Below are 21,571 nucleotides of genomic sequence, written 5' to 3' on the forward strand. Positions count from 1 at the left end.
TTGAGAAACAGAGAGATCTTTCCAGGAAGAGGAAATCGTATATATTAAAACTGTCTGACTATAGGAAGTACAGCAACAAGACTATAATGTGTGTGGATGGAGATAAGGGACCTAGGAGATGGGTAGAAAATGAAAAACAAAGAGTTAAAGGTTAGGGGTCCAGTGCCCACTAGACTTATTTGTAGAGTGATATTATATTCCTGGTTCTTCAGGAAAATCCCTGATCATATTTTTGACCTAAGCTCCCTTTATTCTTTAAGCGAATACCTCTTTTACTCTCAAAATCTCCCTGGGTTGGATGATAAACTGTGTTAAGGAGTTTTCTCTCTCCTCTCCTAAAAACAATGAAAAGCCTTTGAGAAGTGATAATATGATCAGCAGAGAAGGCAATGGCAACCCACTCCGGTACTCTTGCCTGAAAAATCCCATGGACAGAGGGGCCTGGTAGGCTGCAGTCCATGGGGTCACTAGGAGTTTGACATGATTGAGCGACTTCACTTTAACTTTTAACTTTCCTGCATTGGAGAAGGAAATGGCAACCCACTCCAGTGTTCTTGCCTGGAACATCCCAGGGTCGGGGATCCTGGTGGGCTGCCGTCTATGGGGTCACACAGAGTCAGACACAACTGAAGTGACTTAGCAGCAGCAGCAGCAACAACATGATGAGACTTGCATTATGATAGAATAATTATAGGTACAATGTTTAAAATCAACTGAATTTGAAGAATTTATGCAAGCAAATATATTTGGAGTCAATAATCTATAATGATTGCTTGAGTATGGGTAGTATTAGTAGACATGCAGAGATAAGAGCAGATTTGCAAAATATTTAGAGGGTAAAATTAAATTAATGTGCTGATGAATTATATATGAGGGGGTACAGGAGACAATGATGTCCACAAAAACTCATAAGTTTCTGGTGTCAGCAACTGGATAAAGGATTTCCAGTTCATTGTGATGAGGAACAATGGGGGAATATTATGTGTGTGTATAGAATTGGAAGTAGAGGGTAAAAGATCCATAAATGTGAAAAATTTAAATGTCAATTTTATGATAAATGATCAAATAAGATGTCTAGTCAGTAGGTGGTTTTTCTTTGTTTGGATATGCCACAGTGTTTATCTACCTATTGACGGACATCTGAGTTGTTTCCAGTTTTTAGGAATTTCAAATAAAGCTACATGAAGATTACTGTATAATGTCTTCATATGGACATGTGCTTTTCTTTACTTTGAACAAATCTTAAGAGTAGAAAAGCTGGATCATTTGGTAGATTTATGTACAATTTTTTAAGAAGCTGACAAACTGTTTCAGTTCAGTTCAGCTCAGTTCAGTCGCTCAGTTGTGTCTGACTCTTTGCAACCCCATGAACTGCAGCACACCAGGCCTCCGTTTCCATCACCAACTCCCAGAGTCTACCCAAACCCATGTCCATCAAGTCGGTGATGCCATCCAACCATCTCATCTTCTGTCCTCCTGTCCTCAATCTTTCCCAGCATCAGGGTCTTTTCAAATGAATCAGCTCTTCGCATCAGGTGGCCAAAGTATCGGAGTTTCAGCTTCAACATCAGTCCTTCCAATGAATACCCAGGACTGATCTCCTTTAGGATGGACTGATTGGGTCTCCTTATAGTCCAAGGGACTCTCAAGAGCCTTTTCCAACACCACAGTTCAAAAGCATCAATTCTTCTCTGCTCAGCTTTCTTTATAGTCCAACTCTCACATCCATACATGACCACTGGAAAAAAAATAGCCTTGATTAGACAGACCTTTGTTGGCAAAGTAATGTCTCTGTTTTTTAATATGCTGTCTAGATTGGTCAGAACTTTCCTTCTAAGGAATAAGCATCTTTTAATTTCATGGCTACAATCACCATCTGCAGTGATTTTGGAGCCCAGAAAAATAAAGTCAGCCACTGTTTCCACTGTTTCCCCATCTACTTGCCATGAAGTAGAACTGTTTCCTTCTTGCCAAATTCAGACTTAAATTGAATAAAATAGGGAAACCCACAAGATCATTCAGGCATGACCTAAATCAAATCCTTAACAGTTATACAGAGGAAGTGAGAAATAGATTCATGGGATTAGATCTGATAGACAGAGTGCCTGATGAACTATGGAAGGAGGTTCGTGACATTGTACAGGAGAAGGATCAAGACCATCCCCAAGAAAAAGAAATGCAAAAAAAAGCAAACTGGCCCTCTAGGCGGCCTTACAAATAGCTGTGAAAAGAAGAGAATCAAAAGACAAAGGAGAAAGGAAAGGTATACCCATTTGAATGCAGAGTTCCAAAGAATAGCAAGGAGAGAAAAGAAAGCCTTCCTCAGTAATCAGTGCAAAGAAATAGAGGAAATAGAATGGGAAAGACTAGAGATTGCTTCAAGAAAATTAGAGACACCAAGGCAATATTTCATGCAAAGATGGGCTCAGTAAAGGACAGAAATGATATGGACCTAACAGAAGCAGAAGATATTAAGAAGTGGCAAGAATACACAGAAGAACTATGTGAAAAAGATCTTCACGACCCAGATAATCCGTGTAAGGCTAATGACCAGCTACTGAGAGAAGTCTCTTGTGAGTATTTTGCTCAATGCCCCATGAATCAGGAGCATTTCCAGTCTGGGTAATGAGCCTAGGCATTAACCCTGGACTTGTGTGAGCACTGGGCACAATTATCACTAATCTTCATTGGTTCTTTTCCCATTCAGCGGTAGTTGCCTCACAAGCACACACTACTCAGTGCTCAGCTTTATCCTCTAAGGGAACCTTCTCCAGGTCTTTATATTTCTCTCTTTATTCAATTCTCTTGTTTCTGGTACTCTCTCTTATGACCTCTAGCTACCTTAGCTTCTCCAGACTACTCCTTGTTACTCCATATTGGATGCAAGAGAAAGTTTCTAAGAAGCTTTTTTTTAAATGCATATTTTTAGTATCTAGGAATTCTGATTCAGTAATTTGAAAGAGGGTGTCTGTAATACATTCTTATAAAGCCTCAAGGTAATTCTAAAGATACTGGGATACGTTATCGTTTGTCTCAGTGATGAATTCAATGAACCTGGAAGTCTAAAAATATTTCAAGAGGTGCATAGAATTTGAACTAGATTTTAAGAAATAGTAGAATTTGGCAAACGTATGTTCTGTGCCACTTACTATTGGATGATCAAATAAGTTTAAGGGATGAATGAATGATCTTCCCTTTTCCACTTAGCAAACTTCTATTTCAGTTTCCATGTACCTTCCCGGCTATAGGTTTCACTGTCTTTACAGAACTAATTTATAACTTCTTTTATTTTGATAGCCTTTCTTTTGTTATATTAGTCCATGTATTATCACATATAAAATCTATTTTTACTCTATCTTTATATCATAATCATTTTGTTTTGTTTCTTCCACTGACCTATGTAATACTTTTGAAAAATTAATTTATCTTTGATCCCCAGAAACTAGCACAGTGCTTAGAAAACTTAGGCACTCATAAATATTTGCTGATTTGAACTGTTGTTCCTCTTGATATTCAGAAGTGGCCTATTTAACTATTTAATATTAGATGTCAGTTGTGACCTGGATTTTTTAGTAATAAATTGAGAGTCACAACCATATACGAGCTAACTTTTGCTGCATAAAAAATTTCTATCAAAACTTTATGGCTTAAAAACAATAAACATTTTTTAATCTTGCCATTTTTGTAGTCCAACAAAAGGTATCTCAGCTAAGGTATCTTAGGATACCTTAGCTGAGTCCCCTGGCTTAGTATCTCTCACAAGGTTTCTAATGAGGCTGCAGTCTTCTTAAGGACTGAAGGAAGAGAGTCCTCGTTTGTACTCACTCTTGTAGCTCTTGGCAGGTTTTGGTCCTCTCTGTCTATTATCTAAAGACACCAGGGCCTCACCATGTGCTGCTATTCTTAGGAAAGTTCATAATGAGACATCTGGTTTCCATCAGAGAGAGTGATGGAGCGATCAAGTCCAAGAGTGATGGAGTGAGATGAAGTCGGTCTTTTTGTAACCTAATCTTGGAAGTGATATTTCATAACTTTTGTCATTTTCTGTTAATATTCATGAGAAATGTCATTCCGACATTCAAGGGAACTACTTAGCCTCATAGATAGCAATACCACTTACATTTTCTCAAAGATGATAACAAATGTATACGTAGATAGATTTATAGTGGGATTATAAATTATGTCTAGAAGAGAAGAGCTCTATTAACCCAGGAAACTTGGCATGATTCTATACTTATATTATTTGACCCTGTCTTTTTCTTAGAATCAAGGATGACTAGCAGGTAAATGTGGTGACAATTCTGTTTTCCCCAAACTAGCAACTCTTTTGTTGAACAGTAATTTCCAGTACGCGCTTTCTGGATGTCTAGCATTCCAGAGGTACCTTGGAGCTTATTTAAGGAGAAAGGAGGGAGTTATAAGCTCATGCCTCCTACATCCAGGAGCCACCCAAGCCAAGTCTATCAGAGTACCCCTGCTGAGTATTTATGCTGAGTTCATTAAGTAAAAGTTTGAAAAATGTTTGAAAGGTTAAAGAAACTGGGATTCTAAAGTAATGTTTTTTGGCTACAGCAGTATAATATATGTGGTGGTGGTGTAGTTTCTAAGTCATGTCCAACTTTTGCAACCCCATGGACTGTAGCCCTCCAGGCTCCTCCTCTGTCCATTGGATTCTCCAGGCAAGAATGCTGGGATGGGTTTGCCGTTTCCTTCTCCAGGGGATTTTCCCAAACTAGTAATCAAACCTGAGTCTCCTGCACTGCAGGAGGACTCCTGCACTGCAAGTGGATTCTTTACCAACTGAGCTTCGAGGAAAATCAATATATAATATATAGACTAGTCATTAGGTATGTGGTCTCTGGCACAAACCTGCCTAGGTTTCTTTGTATCCAGGTTCTGCCATTTACCACCCATGTGAAACAGTTAGAAGTCTGGGCTCGAGTCTCACCCACAGTTATTTCTTAGCCCTTTCTATGTCTAAAGCTGACAGGCATACTTGGTATTGCACTTTTTTCATTTTCATTGTAGGCTTCAATTATTAGTCTTCTTGTGTTTATCTTAGTTTGACTTACTTTAATAGTTACCAACATTATTCCTTCTGCTTTCTGTCCTGATAATAAGTCTCTGACTGAATGATGGATATTCTTTTAATAAACTTATCGAGAAAGAAAATTATCTATAATTGATCTGTATACCAGTCAATACATACTGTTTCATAATCGGTTATGACTGGATTTACCAATATTATTGTGTCACTTATTCTAAGTTATTGCAGACCAACATTTTTAATTATGTTGTTAAATAAAGAGCCTATAGGATATAACTGATTACTTAAGTTAATATCTTGCAGTTTATCAAATAATGTTTTCTGCCTTATTTAATGAGGAAGCTCAAAAAGAAAAGCCCTAAACATTCTGTATAGTGTGCTTGAAACAGGACTAACCCCTGAACCTGAGACTTAACTGTTGTCTTTTTTTATTTTTAAATCCCTGCTGGTGGAAATAAATTGATCTTTGGAATATTTTTTAGGAAGATTTTTATTAATCATTTTTATCTAAGAGCCAAAATCTTTATGTGGTCCTTTTGAACTGTGGTGTTGGAGAAAACTCTTGAGAGTCCCTTGGACTGCAAGGAGATCCAACTAGTCCATCCTAAAGGAGATCAGTCCCGGGTGTTCATTGGAAGGACTGATGCTGAAGGTGAAACTCCAATACTTTGGCTACCTCATGCGAACAGTTGACTCATTGGAAAAGATCCTGATGCTGGGAGGGATTGGAGGCAGGAGGAAAAGGGGATGACAGAGGATGAGATGGCTGGATGACATCTCCGAGTCGATGGATATGAGTTTGGGTAAACTCCAGGAATTGGTGATGGACAGGGAGGCATGGCGTGCTGCGATCCATGTGTTCGCAAAGAGTCAGACACGACTGAGCGACTGAACTGTACTGAACTGAACTGAACTATGTTCTATTAGTTGACTGCAACTCACCTTCAAACTGTAATTTTGAAGTTTATTTTTCAAGTAGAGGCAAATTACATGATTTCAGTAGGTGTCTTGGGCTGGAGGACAGGTCATGAGAAAATTCTTTGTCAGGTTACAATGTCTAGGGTATAGGCAGTGTAAGGAAGATCATCCATGAGAGGGAGACTAACTTGTACTACAATTTTCAAGTCTCTACAATTGCAGTATAGCCGAAAAATGCTGGACCTTTGGCAAGCTATAAAAATAAATCTCATAAGGAAGAAAAAATTGTGGCTTTCGAAATGCATAGAACATGATGTATTCATAACACAGTAAACATAGAAAGCCTGTTTTCTCAGCCAGGGATTTTAAAATAAGACCCTCACATAAGGAAATGCTGCAAAAAAGAATATATATAAGAAAGAAAATAGCACAGCAAGACGACGATTAGCTGGAAGGCTCAGAAAATTTAGCCTGTCTTTTCTTTAAAATTTCTCTTCCATGGGCTTCCTTAACAAGCATTCCTTTGTTCTCCTTTTCTTTCATGAATGACTCTTCTCTTCCCTTTGCTGGCTCCATTCTTTCCCACTTTTTAGCCATAAATATCCCTCAAGTATCTCCTTTTACCTATGGAACTGGTGTTATCGCTTAACTTCAATTATTACTTCTCTAAAATGATCCCACTTGTAGCTCCAGCCTTGACCTCACAGCTTCTCATCATTCTTCACCCACCAGCTTTTCTACTTACATTATTACAATTTCCTGAGAAACTATAGGTTTGTATAATCAATGGAATTCTTTTACTTTATGTATATAAGTTGATATACCTTTAAGCTCTATTTCTACAACATAACAATATGAAGCGTCCCTTTAATTTCTTTGATAATGTTATCTTATGGAATAATTTTCTGAGTAATTTTCAGACCAGATTTAATTTTAACCTGAGATAATAAGAGAAAGATCACATAAGAGAACCTCATTTCTGTGACAGCCTGAAGAAACTATTTTCCAGTACGTTTTTGTACTCAAATATTTAATTAGAGCTATGTCAGGTAAAATAAAAAGTCTTTACAAAAATATTCAATATTCATTTAGTTTACAAAAATAAATGAAAAACCTCTGGAACTATATGATAGGGAGTTCTCACTTAACAGTTGTAATGGGTGTAGAGAAGTCAGTATATATACAGTTAAAATTTTTTATAGAAAATAGAGCATAAAATCAAAAGAAGTGCTTATGATAAATCTAAGGCAATGTTATGATCTAAAATGCTAGGTAATGAAGCCTTAAATACAAATGGATAAGTGAATTATTGGTTTTTTTAGTTGGCATAGCTTTTGGTAGTTGTTTAAAAACTCAGGAATTATGTTTGCATTTTGATTGAGGGATCAACCCCAGCTGAAACAGCTGTGGTGTTGGATAAGCTCACAATGAATTGCTAAAGGGAACTAGAATAAACTAAATATGTTAAGTGATTAACCTGAGAGAAACTATAGGTGATGTTCCTACTTCTTAAATTCGCAAATTAGACACAGTTTTACCCTCATGCTTATTTCTCCTTATAGTCTTCCTCTTTTATAGTCATCATCTGGTAATAACTTCCATCATCTCCCCCCACCCCCAATATGCTGAGTCATGCAATTGTATCGTCTTAATATCGCTAAAGTCCATTCTCCATCTCTTGGATACTACTACTACCTCATTTTATCTGCTAGACCATTTTTATCCTTATCTTTTTCTTTTTAGCTGGCTGCTGAACCCTGCTAGCTGGTCACTCTGCTTCTAGTTTGCTGTCTCTTCAGTCTGTTTGCTATACTATTACCAGAAGGATCTTTTTAAGGTGCAAATCAGAATATACTTTGCTCTTGCTGGAAATCTGTTGGTCAAACCCTTCATGGAAAAAATTCAGGAAAAATTCTAAAATTCTTGTCATAGTATATATGACTCTTCAAGTTCCCTAACATATAATGTCTACTTAGAATAACTTTTAACTTTATTTTTTTCAGTTATCTGCAAGCATTACAAAGTCAGAATCATACTTATTGATATACTGGCTACACAGATGTCCTTGAAAATCCTTGAAGAACATCAACCAAGGCTATATCCTGTATAGAACTGTCTGAGGTGGCAAGCAATTATAGGCTGCCCCCAAACAATAGCACACGTAAGAAGAAAAACACCGTGAAGTAGTATGATTCTTTGGACATCTATAGATTCGAGTTTAAATTTTGGTGCTTTTCCTTAAAACTGTGTGATTCTTAACCTTATTTTTCCTATTTTTAAAATGGGATTATTAGTAACAGTGGCAACCCACTCCAGTATTCTTGCCTGGAGACTCCCAGGGATGGGGGAGCCCAGTGGGCTACCGTCTATGGGGTCTCACAGAGTCAGACACGACTGAAGCAACTTAGCAGCAGCAGCAGCAGCAGCCATGAGATTGTTGTGAGATATCCTTATTTAGCTAAATATGAGCTCATAGGTGGCCTTCCATAGTGACTCAGTCATAAAGGATCTGCCTGCAGTACAGGAGGCTCAGGTTCACTTCCTGGGTTGTGAAGAACCTCTGGAAAAGGAAATGGCAACCCATCCTAGTATTCTTGCCTGGGAAAGCCCATGGACAGAAGAGCCTGCTGGGCTACAGTCCATGGCATTGCAAAAAAAAAAAAAAAAAAAAACAGAACTGAGCAACTAAATGACAACATTCTCAAAGCACACATTCTAATGCTTCATTCACATTACCAAAAATCAAAGGGCAAGTGATAAAGATGAGATCATTGAAATAAACCCAGAGTAAGTAATTGGGAAACAGGGGAAATATATAAACAGTCTGCTGCTGCTGCTCGGTAGCTCAGTTGTGTCCAACTCTTTGCAACCCCATGGACTGTAGCCCAACAGGCTCCTCTCTCCATGAAATTTTCCAGGCAAGAATACTGGAATGCCATTTCCTACTCCAGGGTATTTTCCTGACCCAGGGATCAAACCTGCATCTCCTGCAGTGGCAGACAGATTCTTTACCACTGAGCCACCTGAGAAGCCCCCATCTAATCAAATTCTGAGCTGCTAAGTAGGGTAGACCCCATATTGGAGGAATCTGGGTAAAATACATGCATCTGGAGAGAGAATTGTGTGTGTGTTTGTTTGTGTATGTGTGTTGTAGAAATAGTACCAGTATTAGTAGCAGCAGTGGTAGCAATAGTGATAGAATCAACTAGAGAATGTTTAAGGCAAGATAGTTAATAACTACCACTGAACACTTCCTCTTAGCTTACCAAGTTTTGTCCTAAATGATTTCCATGTATTATCTTAATTAATTCAAGGCAATTAAAGCAGACAAAGGAAATCAGGAGGCAATCCAATGTTAGTGATAAAAAGGCAACACTGGAGAAATACTCAGTATTGTAAAGTTAAAAAAAATTTTTTTTAATAAAATAAAATAAAATTACATATACAAAAAAAATCTAAATAAATGTAACAATACATTCCAAAAAAAAGAGAGAGATAAACAGAGAGTTGCCTCTAGAGAACAATAAAATGCTGGCAGAGACATAGGGATTAAACTCAAAGATCGTTATGTCAGTCAGTCTAAGGAAGGATAGGATCTTAAGGAGAAGACAAATCATAAGAAATGCTGGAGAAATGTTAAAATAAGGGAAAGACCCAAGGATATACATTGGAATTGACAGTTGGGCGATCTTTGATGTCATTTTCCAAAGAAATTTCCCTGAAGTTTGGAAATTCTGGTCTGAAGCCAGACTATAGGTGGGCTGAGGAGTGATTAAGAGGTGAGAATATGTGAATAAAAGATGCAGACTACTCTTGAAAAAAAAATGAAAAGTTTAGAAGAGAGGGTAATTGTTCAATGGGACACAATTGGAATGGGTTATTGAAAGTTAAACACAAGAGATGTGGGTTCTGTCCCCAGGTCAGGAAGATCCCTGGAGGAGGAAATGACAACTCGATCAGTATTCTTGTCTGGAAAATTCCATGGACAGAAGATCCTTGTAGGCTATAGCCCATGGTATGGCAAAGAACTGGACACGATTGAGTGACTGAGCACACAGTCACTTAAGTTAGAACTGGGAGCATTGAAAAATTTCAAATCTAAATCAACTTGCATATTAAAATCTTTGGGATCATTTTGATTTCCTGAGGCATAAACTTTCAAAAACATTTCTTCTAAAACTTTGTTAATATAGATTTTCTACTAAATGGAAGTGGGTATTATCCCAAAAGAGATTCATGATTCTGTTCTCTATAAGTCTCAATAGTAAAGGTTAGATAAAGATATAGAGAAGAGAAAACTGTGGCTCTAAACAAACTATAAATCCTAAGGAGAACATCAATGTAAGTATGAATTTGAGGGAGATTCCAAAGAAGTCACAAGAAATGAGATATCACTTTAAATAAAGCAAAGAAAAACTTAATTTCAAAGTGTAGATATCTATGGAAAGTCTACTAGGTATAAAACACTTATATTTAATTTTGGGAATTTCAGCTCTGATTGATTGCCATTTTATCCCATGTAGAATTTACCTTACTTTACTTTCTCTTCCATGAGACATTTAGCTCCTATTGATGTAGTCATTTTTTTCTTCTTCATCATTGTCACTGATTTTCAGAAGATGAAGTTCATAGTCAGAAGCCAGTTGGGTGTAAGTCAATAAGTTAAAGCCATGCTGTAGCAGAAACATTCAGCAAATAAGAACAATGAGGACCTTTCTCTTGTAGGCATTACTTTTTAAATCTCTGGAATTTAAAATGATAAGGTATAACTCTTCTAGTTAGAAGGATTAAATCCCAGTGTCTCAGGTCTCAGGTCTCGGCCTTTTGCCTGGGATCGCAGACGGTAAAGCGTCTGTCTATGATGTGGGAGACTCAGGTTCGATTCCTGGGTTGGGAAGATTCCTTGGAGAAGGAAATGGCAATCCACTCCAGTACTATTGCCTGGAAAATCCCATGAACAGAGGAGCCTGATAGGCTACAGTCCATGGAGTCGCAAAGAGTCGGACACGACTGAGCAACTTCACGTTCACGTCTCAGGTGAAAAATCCTTCTTAATCTGGAATCAAAACTTCCTACACTTCGTTGAGACAAGTTCAGAACATGATAAAAATAGATAGTTTAATTAATTTTTGTATAATAGTGGTTTACACACAGTGATAATGAAAAGATTAAGTTGTGAGGATAAATAATATAAGCATTTAAAGAAAGAAATGTTTAATACAGTAAAGTATTTGTGAAAGGTTCTCAGAGGACCTGGGAACTGAGCTGGAAAACAGAAACCTTCTAGGAAGAAAAAGCAGAATGTTCGAATAAGTATTTAAATTACAACCTGGAAATTGTAGAGATTCTACTTGGATATTTTGAGAAGTCAACTAGCAAATGAAAATATTTTTAGTGAATAATGTATAGTAATTCTTTTCCTATCAAAACAAAGAGCTCCAACCCATTTTTTGTGGTCATAAAACAATGACTTTGTGACAGACACTTTGTCATGCTTATTTGTTTCATCAATAAAGAATACCCGAACATCAAGGCTGTATATTGTCACCCTGCTTATTTAACTTATATGCAGAGTACATCATGAGAAATGCTGAGCTGAAAGAAGCACAAGCTGGAATCGAGATTGCCAGGAGAAATATCAATAACCTCAGATATGCAGATGACACCACCCTTATGGCAGAAAGTGAAGAGGAACTAAAGAGCTTCTTGATGAAATTAAAAGAAGAGAGTGAAAAAGCTGGCTTAAAACTCAACATTTAAAGAACTAAGATCATGGCATCTGATCCTATCACTTCGTGGCAAATAGATGGGGAAACAGTGGAAACAGTGGTGGACATTCTTTTGGGGGGCTCCAAAATCACTGCAGATGGTGATTGCAGCCATGAAATTAAAAGACACTTACCCCTTAGAAGGAAAGTTCTGACCAACCCAGACAGCATATTAAAAAGCAGAGACATTACTTTGCCAACAAAGGTCCGTCTAGTCAAGGCTATTGTTTTTCCAGTAGTCGTGGATGGATGTGGGAGTTGGACTATAAAGAAAGCTGAGCACCAAGGAATTGATACTTTTGAACTGTGGTGTTGGAAAAGACTCTTGAGAGTCCCTTGGACTGCAAGGAGATCCAACCAGTCCATCCTAAAGGAGATCAGTCCTGGGTGTTCATTGGAAGGACTGATGTTGAAGCTGAAACTCCAATACTTTGGCCACCAGATGCGAAGAGATGACTCCTTTGAGAAGACCCTGATGCTGGGAAAGATTGAGGGCAGGAGGAGAAGGGGAAGACAGGATGAGATGGTTGGATGGCATCACTGACTCAATGGACATGAGTTTGGGTGAACTCCAGGAGTTGATGATGGAAAGGGAGGCCTAGTGTGCTGCGGTTCATGGGGTCTCAAAGGGTCAAACACGACTGAGCGACTGAACTGAACTGAATGTTTGAATCTTGGTTCTTTAATAATAATAATATATATACTCATACTATGTATATGTATATCATTTATACAAATCTAAGTATGATAAAGTTCTTTATTTTAAGGAGTTTAAAGATTATTAAGACATCCTCTCTGTTATAAGACTTTTTTCTAGTATACAATTTCAGTAGTAGTTTTGTTATTATTTTGGGGGAGAAAAATCAAAACTATGGATTTTCTCAAAATTATTTAGTACAACAGAATTTTATGGCCAGCAGAAAACTTAATTCAACATTGTATGTAAAAATGCCACTGACAGTTCCTGGCATGGAGCAAGCACTTGGGATTTACTAAAGTTTAATTCGGAGTAAAGGATCAATAAATGTGTGTGTTGAACTATTTAAAAATTTCTATCATATATTTGGATCCTAATTGTTGATGTTTAAATTCCTTTATGACTAATAGATATATATTCCTATTTTTTAACTAGAAATACAGTCCATTTCAATAATTATCTGGATGCCTATTATATATTTAGCATAGTGGTGAATAAAAGCGATTCAGTCTGGGATTTCATGGGACTTCGTGGGACTTCATGTAGTGGAAAGGAGATGAAATTGATCTACCCACTCTTTCAGGTTCTAGATTAGGGGAAGTATGGTTAAAATTATTTAATGGATATATGTTCCAGCCTAAGCATTAATATTAGTGCATTTATCTTAACCACAATGACAAGCATATTTGTATATCATGATACATTGTATCCCTGTAAAATTGGTAGGAGATATACTCCCTATCATGACTTGAAATATCATAAGAACCAATAGATGCATTAAATGTATATAAATAGCCTGTGAAATTATTCAGATAATTCCAATGTACATTGCTCTCAATGGTTAACTATTTTCTTGAATTTTAAAACAAACTAAAACGTACAGTTCAATAATGACTCTGTGTGGTTTCATTAAATCTTGCATTTTGACAGTTTCTCAGAAGGCCAACACTTCATAATTAATGAATATTGAGCCAAAAGATTGACCTTCTGAATAACTGGATAAGTGCAAACGTAGGAAAAAATTACATTGGACTAAGAGCCCTTATCTTTTAGAATGAAAGTAAGTTCTGGAACTATGCCTAAGAAATTGGGTCTATATGTTAACATTTGAGAATCCTTTTTACAATAAAAATTCATGCTGTCTACTTTATTGTATGCTATGTTTAAAATAAGAGAATTTGTAAAAAGTTCCATTTACCTTGATCATATTTGACATCCTTTAAACGTTCCCAAGATTGAATTCACAGGCATGTGAAGTCTAAGATAGCAGACATTTGATATAAATGGTTCCAGAATTCAATTCCAAGCCGAATCTAACAAGCTTCTACTGACAGAAAGCTTCATTTTACCTGAGGTTGATTCAGTTAGTTCATTTGCTTAAAGGTTAGTGTTAATGCAATCAAGGTCACAGGAAGGAGCTGATGCAAAGAAACTTCAAACAAGCCAAAATTTGAATTCCAGTTCTGCTTCTTATTAACTGTATGACCTCAGATAGGTTAAAAATCCTTCTTGAGGCTCAGTGTCTTTACCTTTAAAATGGGAGAGTGGAACCTATCTTTCTATGTTTTGGAGTGAGACAGAGGCACTCCAGTTACCATTTATGCCCTCGACTTAGGATGAAGGCATAGAAGAGAAAAGAAGAGGTGTGGGAACAGATGTTCCTTGAGCTCTTTGATCCCAGCTTCATGTTCTCTCTTCTAAGACTAACAGACTTTTGAAAATTTGCCCAAATATATATTATTTTACCAGCTAAGGAACAGAGAGTACATTAGAAAAATTTACAGTGAAAAAGAACACATCTGGAGGAAATGACTTCAATCAGTTTTCTAGAGAAAAGAGGCTTGGAGATGAGTCTTTGGTACAATAAATCTAAAGGGTCAGCAGATTTGTTGGCAGTCTGTGCCTTTCCATGAAGGCAGTTGGTCCATAGCTCCTGCTGGTTTTTGTTTGTTTGTTTGTTTTAATCACTCATTCATTCAACAAATTTTTATTGAATGATTACTATTTTCATGGCAACATGCTAGGGTAGAATTATATAGATGAATTTGGCATACATTTTGTCCTTAAAGAATTTGGTCTTTAATAAGGGTGATAAGGCATGTATATAAATTTGTAAATGTTCTAAATAGCATGGAAGAAAGTTGAGTGAGATGTAAAAGGAAGAAAGGCAGTTTTAGCAAATAATTTGGCAACAAATAGAGAGAAAGTAAAGAAATATTGGAGGAGATGGCATTTACCTTGGGTTTAAATATCTGTAGATTGGGCAGAAGGGAACTTCTGACTGAGGAAATAATGTGAACAAAGACTCAGAGAAGTGGGAAATGGAGGCAGTTTGATTGTACAGTTGGGTTTATGAAAGAGAGTCATGGAAAGTACATTTTAAAGGATACCATCAGATTGAGAGGACCTTGAATACCATAGTAAGGAGCTTGGCTTTTATTTTCTAGGCAGAAGCAAGCCATTGGAGATTTCAAAGAAGGGAGATGGAAAAATATTGTGTTTTAGAATGGTGACTCCTAAAGACGAATTATATTAATACATTTTAATTGTAAAATGAATTTGTTGGACAGATGCCCCCAGTGAATCTCCTAAGCCAGCTCTTTCTTATCCAGGCTGCCGATGTGCTTCTGCAGCATGGAGCTAATGTCAATGTTCAAGATTCAGTTTTTTTCACTCCACTGCACATTGCAGCACACTATGGGCGTGAACAGGTAAGTGTGTAAGTAAGTGACGAGGTAAGTCCAAAGCCTGGGGCGTCGCTTAAGTGTTCCAGGGTTTTCTTAAACTGTACTATATTCAAAGAAAGGCTACTTGAGTTATCCTTTGAATCATTTTTGCCATCTTCGCATCACTTCCACCCTTGAAAAGCTTTTGTAGATCCACAGAAAAATAGCAGCTACCTAGTTATTCATTTTCACTGACCATTTTCATTCCTCCTCATTTTATCTCCCTAGATCTCTAGTATTACTCAGTTATGCAGCAGAATTACACCTTTGTAGAGGTCATGCTATTGCACTTCCTGAGGACCCCAAGTTGAAAATCAAACTTATTTTTGTCTCTGTGCTGTTCCAGTCATTGTGCCTTTATTTCTTTGCTGGCTGGCATATGCCTGGACACTCTCAAGCTTGTGAAGCGTGACCTCTAGCTAGGGAAGATGGCTCATTTCATTGATGTGCTGCTCAGAGGGCACTGGAGTGCACTGGAAAGCTGGGTACTGAAAATGCTTCTGAAAGTACAGGGTCCAAAGCTCAAGTGATGAAAAACTCCAAACTTTTTCTGATTTCAGACACAGGCAGGATATACACAATGCACGTTGTTTGTTAAGTCATCCTCTTTGGCGATTAACCTCATCACCCAGCAGAAACATAAAGAGCTTCTCTGCATGTTATGTAGAGTGTTAAATTTGTTTACTTTTCCTGAATATATAGTCACAGTATTATAAAATTATGCTAAAATGTGGATGGCCCTTTTATGATAAGGGACTCACTTTCTATGTGCAAAGACAGCACATAAGTAATTTATGGATGCTGTTGTCACTTACTAAAATATGCTGACATGGAGATGGCACATTTGGTTTATAAATGTGCCTGATATGCCATGTTCCTTGGCCTTTGTTTATTTACTTATTTTTAAGTGGAAGAGTAGATGTTTTGTACCAAGAGCAATATTTCCTAGGTATATAATAACAGTGCTTAATAGACAATCGATTTCAATGGTAGTTTAAATCTGTCCATTATAAAGTCACATAATCAGAATTTGTGGAGTCTGTATAAGTGGAAATATCTGCTTAGGAGTGCAAGGTTCCTAAAACTAAATGTCTACTACTGTTCAGCTTTCTCCTGTATTAAACATAGGTGTACCCATTAGCCAACAAATGAATAAAACACACATTCCACACTGGTGCTACCTCTTCTGATATCATTTATTGAGTACCAGGCACTTTTCTAAGTGTTTCATGTGTGATAATTTATTTAATCCTCACAACAACCCTATGAGGTATTCCCATCTTAGCAATGGAGAAACTGAATTTTGAAAAGGCCAACTCATTTACTCAAAGTGACATAACGAAAAAATAGAAGCCTAATTTCACAGCCTTTCTTCTTTACCCACTGCGCACAATAAGAAGTTCTCCCACATTCCACCAGCTATTTTTTCCGCCTAGATTTCTATCAAATGTATACCATATTCTTGAGAGGTTTCTGCCCAAAATATATTTATTTGCTGCCACAAAATAGTTTCAGAGCTTGAATTCACATTTATGCTGATGCGTCAGTGGTCAAGACTTGTTTTTAGAGATTTTTTTGATATGGACCATTTTTAAAGTCTTTACTGAATTTGTCTCAATACTGCTTCTGTTTTATGTTTCGGTTTTTTGGCTGCAAGGCATGTAGGATCTCAGCTCCCTGACCAGGCATCATACCCACACCCCCTGCATTGGAAGGCAAAGTCTTAACCCCTGGACGACAGTGGAAGGCCCTCAGTGGTCAAGAGTTTTGAGGAGTCCTCCCGTAACTGTTATTTTAATGGCACTGGTACAACTTAACTTATCTCTTGGGATCACTGTGATGACTTCTGAAATTCCCAGAGGAAACAATGTCAAGTTTAGAAAAAGTATTTGAGAGAATCCTAAGTGGATGTGTAAATAATTTGAACAAATCCCGTAAATTACCAGAAACAACCCCTGGAAGACTCCTGAGCTGTGAATCTCAACCAGTGTGGGAAGATGCTAAAGGCTAGTATGGCTATCTCCTGCTTACTCACAAATCAATACAGGACCTAGAATCCTAATCACAAGATGACCATTGATGACCTATGCATGAAGTCGCTATGAAAATGAAGAATCACATAAACACTGCTGACTCTGGCCAGAAGAAGATTTTAAAGGATTGTTCAGAGATGATTATGGGTGACTTTAGAGAAGACTGTTTATGTGCAATTAAGACCGAACTCTGAAATTGCTCCAGGTTTTAATTTCTTGCTAGGTGATATAATAATAAATGCCTTATTGTTTAGGCCAATTGAGTTAGGATTTTTTTCAGGCAAAAATTAACCAAAAGAACATCTTAATGATATGTCTCCTTCCATACTGCTGAAAGCATTGCATTATTATTTGACATTTGACACTAATCACAAATGTTTGGATCCTTTAGGTAACTCGCCTCCTTTTGAAATTTGGTGCTGATGTAAATGTAAGTGGTGAAGTTGGAGATAGGCCCCTCCACCTAGCATCTGCAAAAGGATTCTTTAATATTGCGAAACTCTTGGTGGAAGAAGGCAGCAAAGCAGATGGTAAGATTATGGTTAGAAGAATTTTGCAGTCTTTTACTTTATGTATGCTTTTTCTTCTACTTTACTTATTTGCTAGAGAATAATCATGAAGTTGATTGATTCTAGTTTTCAAGTCCTAATTTGTTCCTCAAGTCATAATTTATTATTTTTAATATATTAATTAAACCTATATGTTAATCCTTCTTTGCATATTTTATTTCAACTTAATATATTAGGTATGACCATAAAAGTAAGGGGTTTTTCTAAGTTTTTCCTACTTGTTATTACTCACTAATATTTTTTTAATTGAGGTAAAACTTACATGTAGCAAAATTCTCAAATCTTAACTGAGTATTAAGTGAATATTTCCTTTTGAACAGACATACACAAAAGCCTCCAAGATCAAGATATAGTATTTTTATCTGGAAGGTTGCAAATATTTCACCTGGAAAGATCCTTTGTGCCCACTTCTTAGTAAATAGCTTTCATCACCAAAGATAATCAATATTCTGGCTTCTATTATTGCCATAGGTTAATTTTTCCTATTTTTTAGAAAATGAAGATATATATATATATATATATATATATATATATATATATAGAGAGAGAGAGAGAGAGAGAGAGAGAGAGAGAGAGAGAGAGAATTGCTGAATCAAAGGTCATATACATGTTTAACTTTGGGAGAAATTTCAGACAGCTTTCCAAAATATTTGCACTATTTTTCATTCCCAGAGCTATATATGAGCATTCCATGTTACTCCCCGCATCCACCTCTGTATTTAAGACTACTATTATTTTAAATGGAAATAGAGTTAGAGTGTGATCGGTTTTGGAAAAAAGCTTTAGAATACACAGAAATATTTTAGATGCATTTAATAGAATAAAATTTTCTGCAACTTTTTTAGTTTTTAAATTACAAAATGTGTTTTGGAAAACTGAAAGTTTTAAAGAAAAGTTCTTTCTTTCTCTTTTTTTATCTTCCTCACAAACTTTATTTCTTGACACAGATTCACTCAGAGTTACATCTTGTTGTTAAATTCTCTCAGGCATATCCAGCCTTCTTCCACTGACCCTCAAGAGACCTAATTAAAAGCCCAGCTGTAAGAACTGCTGGCCTTTGCAGCAGAAATGATGCACATTTCCAAAAGCACAAGGTTGTCAAAGCTCTAGAACTGCCATTTCCTTGGTCCAAGGTTGAGATTGATATTCAGTTAATAAAACTAATCGATGTTTCCGTCTACTCATAAGGAAAACACAAAGGTTCCCAGGGACAACTGTGGCAAGAGGCTAAGGCAGTTTCACTTCCATGTTGGAAACAGGACCGTTTTATTTGGCAATGTTTGAGAAATGTAGTTTCTACCATTTTCTGAGCCAGTGTACAGAAAATCAGGAATTTTTCTATAGCATTATCATAAACAACCTGTGTTGTCAGGATGCAAGGAGCGCTGTTCCTTGGACCTTATTTAAGCAGTCTCTTTGATTCTGTTGTTTTAGAATAGTCAGAAGTACACTAGTGTGAATCACTGAGCACATAATTGTGTTTGAAACTGCCTCACTTTTCCAAGGGGTCAGGAACTGCTCACATTCTTCCTTTTATTATCAATGCCAACCTCAGCCTTTTATTCCTCTGAACAACTCCAAAGCTCAGTGGTGTCAAAATGAGTGTCATTTATGATCAGCATGTCTCCAGGATCAAAGGACTCTTCTACAAAAGGCATTGAAATGTGTGCTGCACCCGTATTCCCTGTACATACCGGCATCATATGATATAATTTTTAGCATTTTCTTTCTGACTCGCAGAAGCACTCTAATGCCTCCTACTCAATCATTTTTTAAAAGAATCAAGAGACATGATTCAGATTTTTAAGCATTGTATTTCCTTCTAATACACAATTGATATTTAAGTCCCTTTTGCACTTAAACCAATTGCAAAGAATAAACCAGAAAATCTTTAGTGCTAGTGGATGCTGCACAAGATTTATTATCAGCTAGTTCACTTACTCTAAAAGATATCTAAGCCTTCAGATGATTTATTTTAGGTCTGAACCTTGCCTGTGGTTAATGGACATAAGGGGAGGAGTAAATGAATGACCCCAAAAGGAGCACAATTTGAAATCTGGTATTTACATTATGTTTCCATAGTAACAGGACATCACAAATGAAAATAAATTAAGGTTATAAAATTAACCAAAATGTAATTCCAAAAGCATGTTCAGCATGTTTAGGAGACTGACCTATTCAGTCACATGTGTTTTAAGTCCCTAGTCTTCTTTATACCTTGTAGGGAAATGAAAAAGGAGACACATAATGCTTGTTGATTGAGATTGGAAAGGTCAAATATTGCTGGATTCCATAAGAAGAAAATAGAGATACAGTTCTTTTTGTATCTGTAAAACTATAGGTACAAAGTTAAATTCTTTTTGTATTTCTAAAAATAGAGATACAGAGTTAAAAATGGAAATTTTTAAGTTTAGAAACTATTAATTTCTGTTATCTGATAAAGATATAATTTTGTTAACATGGACATGGATATCAGAAAAAGCCACAAGTTTCTAGGACATGGTCAGTAAAGAGAAGTAATTTATTTAAAACAATATATCTTTTCAGAGCTATCACACAGATTTGTTACTGAAAATTTATTTAAGATACATTTGGAAGTTGAGTTATTGGGATGTGCTAACATTGCTGGGTTAATATGGAAGCGTTTATTCTATCTTTAAGATCAATGAGCAGAATTAAGCAGGAAGTAGCATCCATCTACCTACATATTCATTACTCTTCCTTTCAAAATACACTATTGAACACATATGCTCTTCAAGGTAGAGGACTAGTGACTACATATTTTTCTAATAATGATTTACAGGTATTTCTTTCTTTAAAATTTTCCTTTACTTAGACCTCTAAATTATGTATTAAGTTAGAACAAACAGACTATCATTCATACATTCAGTTTTCCTCAGATAATAATAATAATAATATATATTTTTTTTATCTTTGCAAATTGGTCTACGACAAAATTAAGGTAGCAGAATGGCTGAAGCAGAAATGGAGTTATATATAATATATAAACTCTGCATCTGATCCAGATTTCTCCTGGCCTGTCCCTTTGGTTGGTATTAATATCTTCTTTGATGGGAATAATGTCCAGGCTACTGCTGATAATTTATCAAGGAAATAATCTGCTTTGAAGTTTATTGATTCAACTAGAGAAGAACAATGTTGGGTGGGGCCAGAGATGGCCAAAGGAAAATCATGAATTAATGGAATATTGTGCTTTATTCTGTTTTACAATGTCCCCTCTGGACCTCAAGAATCCTCATGTGACCTCCTGATTCCCTGCACTCCCTACTGTTCTCAAGCATTGACTCATGGTATTGACTTTCCCTGACTTCCAGCAGAACATGAACAAAGGAAAAGAATCTTAAAAAGGAAGATAATCAAAACAGCCAGGAACATTCTTCTGAAGGAAGAGGGTCCTTCTGAGCCACTCATTAATATAAAAGATTCAAAGATTCATTTTTCAATAACAGCCCTCAGAGGAGGAGTTCAGTAACTTTGTTGAAGATTTCTTTTTGGCTTAAGATCTTACAGAACAATAAAATAAGAATCATTGTCTACAAATATAGCAGCTATAAGGCCTAAATCAATGCTTATTAGATGTTAATGATTATTCTATTTGAACTTTAAAAAAATAAACTAGTATCTTGACTTTCTTTTCCTTCCTATTGCTTATTATTAAAAGAAAATCTTTCCATAAACTTTTTTGGTTCAACGGATGATTTCTATTACATATAATAATGAAAATGAATGTTAAGGGCTATTTTTTTCTATTTTGAATAAAGCCCTCTATACAGATGGACAGAGTAATAAAAA

General features: G+C 36.4%; 1 protein-coding gene across 2 annotated transcripts in view; it reads left to right on the plus strand.

Annotated features, from left to right (window-relative positions):
* Positions 1-21,571, plus strand: part of TNNI3K (TNNI3 interacting kinase) — a 339,724-nt gene that overhangs the window by 85,761 nt on the left and 232,392 nt on the right. For both annotated transcript variants that reach the window (XM_027971210.2, XM_042249786.1), the window contains exons 6-7: positions 15,043-15,141; positions 17,581-17,719. In XM_027971210.2, the coding sequence (XP_027827011.1) occupies positions 15,043-15,141; positions 17,581-17,719 (238 nt within the window). The remainder of the gene's footprint in view (positions 1-15,042; positions 15,142-17,580; positions 17,720-21,571) is intronic.

Source organism: Ovis aries, chromosome 1 (assembly GCF_016772045.2).
Source record: "Ovis aries strain OAR_USU_Benz2616 breed Rambouillet chromosome 1, ARS-UI_Ramb_v3.0, whole genome shotgun sequence".
Lineage (NCBI taxonomy): Eukaryota > Metazoa > Chordata > Mammalia > Artiodactyla > Bovidae > Ovis > Ovis aries.